The following is a 2,500-nucleotide window of genomic DNA, read 5'->3' as shown; positions in this document are numbered from 1 at the left end:
CGAGGGTAACACGGCTCAGCTTTTAGCAATGTCTGTGATTGCAGACCCAAGTCATCACTGCTGCATTGTTGCATTTTCCCGGTTGCCAAATACCTCGGGGTTGTGATTACTTTCGTCTCCGGTGTAATAGCGCTGTGGCGTCGAGTTGGTGAAGTAATTGCATCTCTAAGGAGATCCACCACAAACATGATTCCTGCACGATCCAATCTGTAGCATCTCAATAATTCCCTGTCATCCAGTGTTTGCAGGACATCTCTCCTGCCTCTTCTGTTGGCCATTTTGTGCAGCTGCTTAGGGGAACTCCTAAGCCACTAAAAGTCCTCTTCCCTGCTCTTAGCAGATCTCGCCTTAGGAGCCCTTTTAAGCGCTAGGAATCTTGAGGAATAGCTTTTATATTAACTGGGATTGTCGTGTCACTTTTAGGGGAAATTCTAAGAAAACGTCATGACTCTGAGAATTTTCTTAGAATTTGGCCGCTAGGAGCCACTTTTTGCACAAAGATTCTTTAGGGATACGGGCCCTGGTGTGGTGCAACTCCAGGCCTCAAAGGCCGCTGTCCTGCAGGTTTTAGACGCGTCCTTGATCCAACAGAGCTGATTCAAATGGCTAAATTACCTCCTCAACATGTCTCGAAGTTTTCCAGAAGCTGGTAATGAACTAATCATTTGATTCAGGTGTGTTGACTCAGGGCGATACCTAAAACCTATAGGACACCGACCCTTGAGGCCTGGAGCTCCCCACCACTGCTTTAGACCGTGTAATAAGGCTGATTGTGGCAAAAAAAAAAAAAAAAAAAAAAAAAAATCCCCTAAACCTGACAGCTTTAAACTGTTCGGTGGTTTTGTCCTTCATTTTTAAAATCTCTGTTCAACATCGTTTCAGATTCCTCTCAGTGTGTGTCCCATTATCTCCTCCTCAGCTACAGGAAGGTGAATGAGTCAAACAGACTGTATTGTTTCATTGTCAGGGAGGGAAGTGACCATTAGCCAACAAGTTCAGTGTGGTCATCCATACCAGGCTTGCTCATTACAAGCCAACACTTACACTCTCTCCTGTTTTCTGCAAATCTAATTTCACTTAAAGAGGCTGAGAGACCAAACAAATTGATTTTTCCAGTCCTAAGGCTGACGTGCCCAAGTGAAACATACACTGACAGCAGCAGATGTTCAACTGCACTGGCATCTTTTAGCTGCTCACATATTAATCATAAACAGTGTGAAGTTGGTTGACAGCACAGAACTCACACTTTTCCCCCCTCGATTATATATTTATGGACTCTTCTACAGTGGCATGATTCATAGTTCATGTATTTGATACTGGCGCATTAAGGAGTCCTTCAGTTCTTCCCCTGAAACAAGCCATTTAAACCCCTGTCTCTATGCAACCCTAAAAGGTCTAAAAACACTGAAAGCCAATGTGCAGATTAAAAAGTAGGAAAAAAACTTGAGTATTTAGAGCAGTCTGAATCTTAAAGTTCATCTTAAACTTTGATATTTGCATTAAATATGCACAGACAGCCACAAAATGACCAAAAATGGGGAAAAAAAACAAAAACAAAAAACCCCCAGCAGTATCAGGTGGTGTGACGTCATAAAGGATACATGATGGATTTCGTTGCAGGTTGGTAGCGCGACACCATAACTGTGCACGCTCCACAGCCTCCTCCGCCGCAGCCGTACTTGGTTCCAGTTAATTTCACTGAAGTCAACAGTCAAGGATAAAGACAAGTCCACCGAATGCTTACAACTAAGGTATTAACTAGGGCTGTCAGCATTAACACGGTCATCACGATTAAATTTTTTTTTTTTTTTTTTTTTTTTTTTTTTTTTAAAAACACACTCGACCCATCTGGAGCACAGAACGGACAAACTGCCTGAAATGCGTTGACAGACATTTCAGGGATTTTGAGTCAGTCTGCGCTCCAGATGGGTTAATTGTTAATCGCGTTAGTTGTGATGACAGCATTAACGCGTTTAAACCGCATTAACGCGTTAATGCCGAGTAACCCTTACACGGGCCCAATCTGCATTAACGCGGATTAGCCTGTTTTAACGCAGCTGACAGCACCAGTATTAACATTTAAACAGCGATGGTGAACTGAAAACTGGTCTGAAGGATACTCTTCTGCCTGAGGAAGGGCAACAGCATCGTCTCCGGGTCGGCATGGTTCTCAGTCACCTGTTTTAACAGGACCAAAGAAAATTAGTTCTAACATCTGCATTTATTTTGCTTATACAGTGCTGGGCAAAAGTCTTGAGCCAGCCCTCATTTCTTTATACTTTGTCACCAAGCAGCCAGACTATCCTGTAATACTTTAAAGCACTCTTGATCAATATTTCTCCTGGCTCTCTAAAGGTCTTTCAAAGCTTTTCTTTGGACACTGACCGCTTTTTCACTCGACCTACTCCCAGTATGTTCTTTTGGTTGTTAAGCCACTTAACACCAGCCTACAAGTCATTCAAGCATTTAAAAAAAATAAATAAATAAAATAAAACCCCAC

At 42.5% G+C, this 2,500-nt stretch overlaps 1 protein-coding gene across 2 annotated transcripts in view; it reads right to left on the bottom strand.

Annotated features, from left to right (window-relative positions):
• aox6 (aldehyde oxidase 6) overlaps positions 1 to 2,500 on the bottom strand; it is a 34,310-nt gene that overhangs the window by 26,659 nt on the left and 5,151 nt on the right. For both annotated transcript variants that reach the window (XR_014890869.1, XM_085265951.1), the window contains exons 2-3: positions 2,121 to 2,178; positions 1,602 to 1,698 (exon numbers count right to left, since the gene is read on the bottom strand). Coding sequence is in view for 1 of the 2 variants with exons in the window: in XM_085265951.1 (XP_085122077.1) it covers positions 1,602 to 1,698; positions 2,121 to 2,178 (155 nt within the window). In the remaining variant the exon portion in view is untranslated. The remainder of the gene's footprint in view (positions 1 to 1,601; positions 1,699 to 2,120; positions 2,179 to 2,500) is intronic.

Source organism: Mchenga conophoros, linkage group LG23 (genome assembly GCF_057382185.1).
Source record: "Mchenga conophoros isolate Kocher_MC1m ecotype Shallow Benthic linkage group LG23, M_conophoros_male_GT1.1, whole genome shotgun sequence".
NCBI lineage: Eukaryota > Metazoa > Chordata > Actinopteri > Cichliformes > Cichlidae > Mchenga > Mchenga conophoros.
This window is presented reverse-complemented; position numbering and strand designations above follow the sequence as displayed.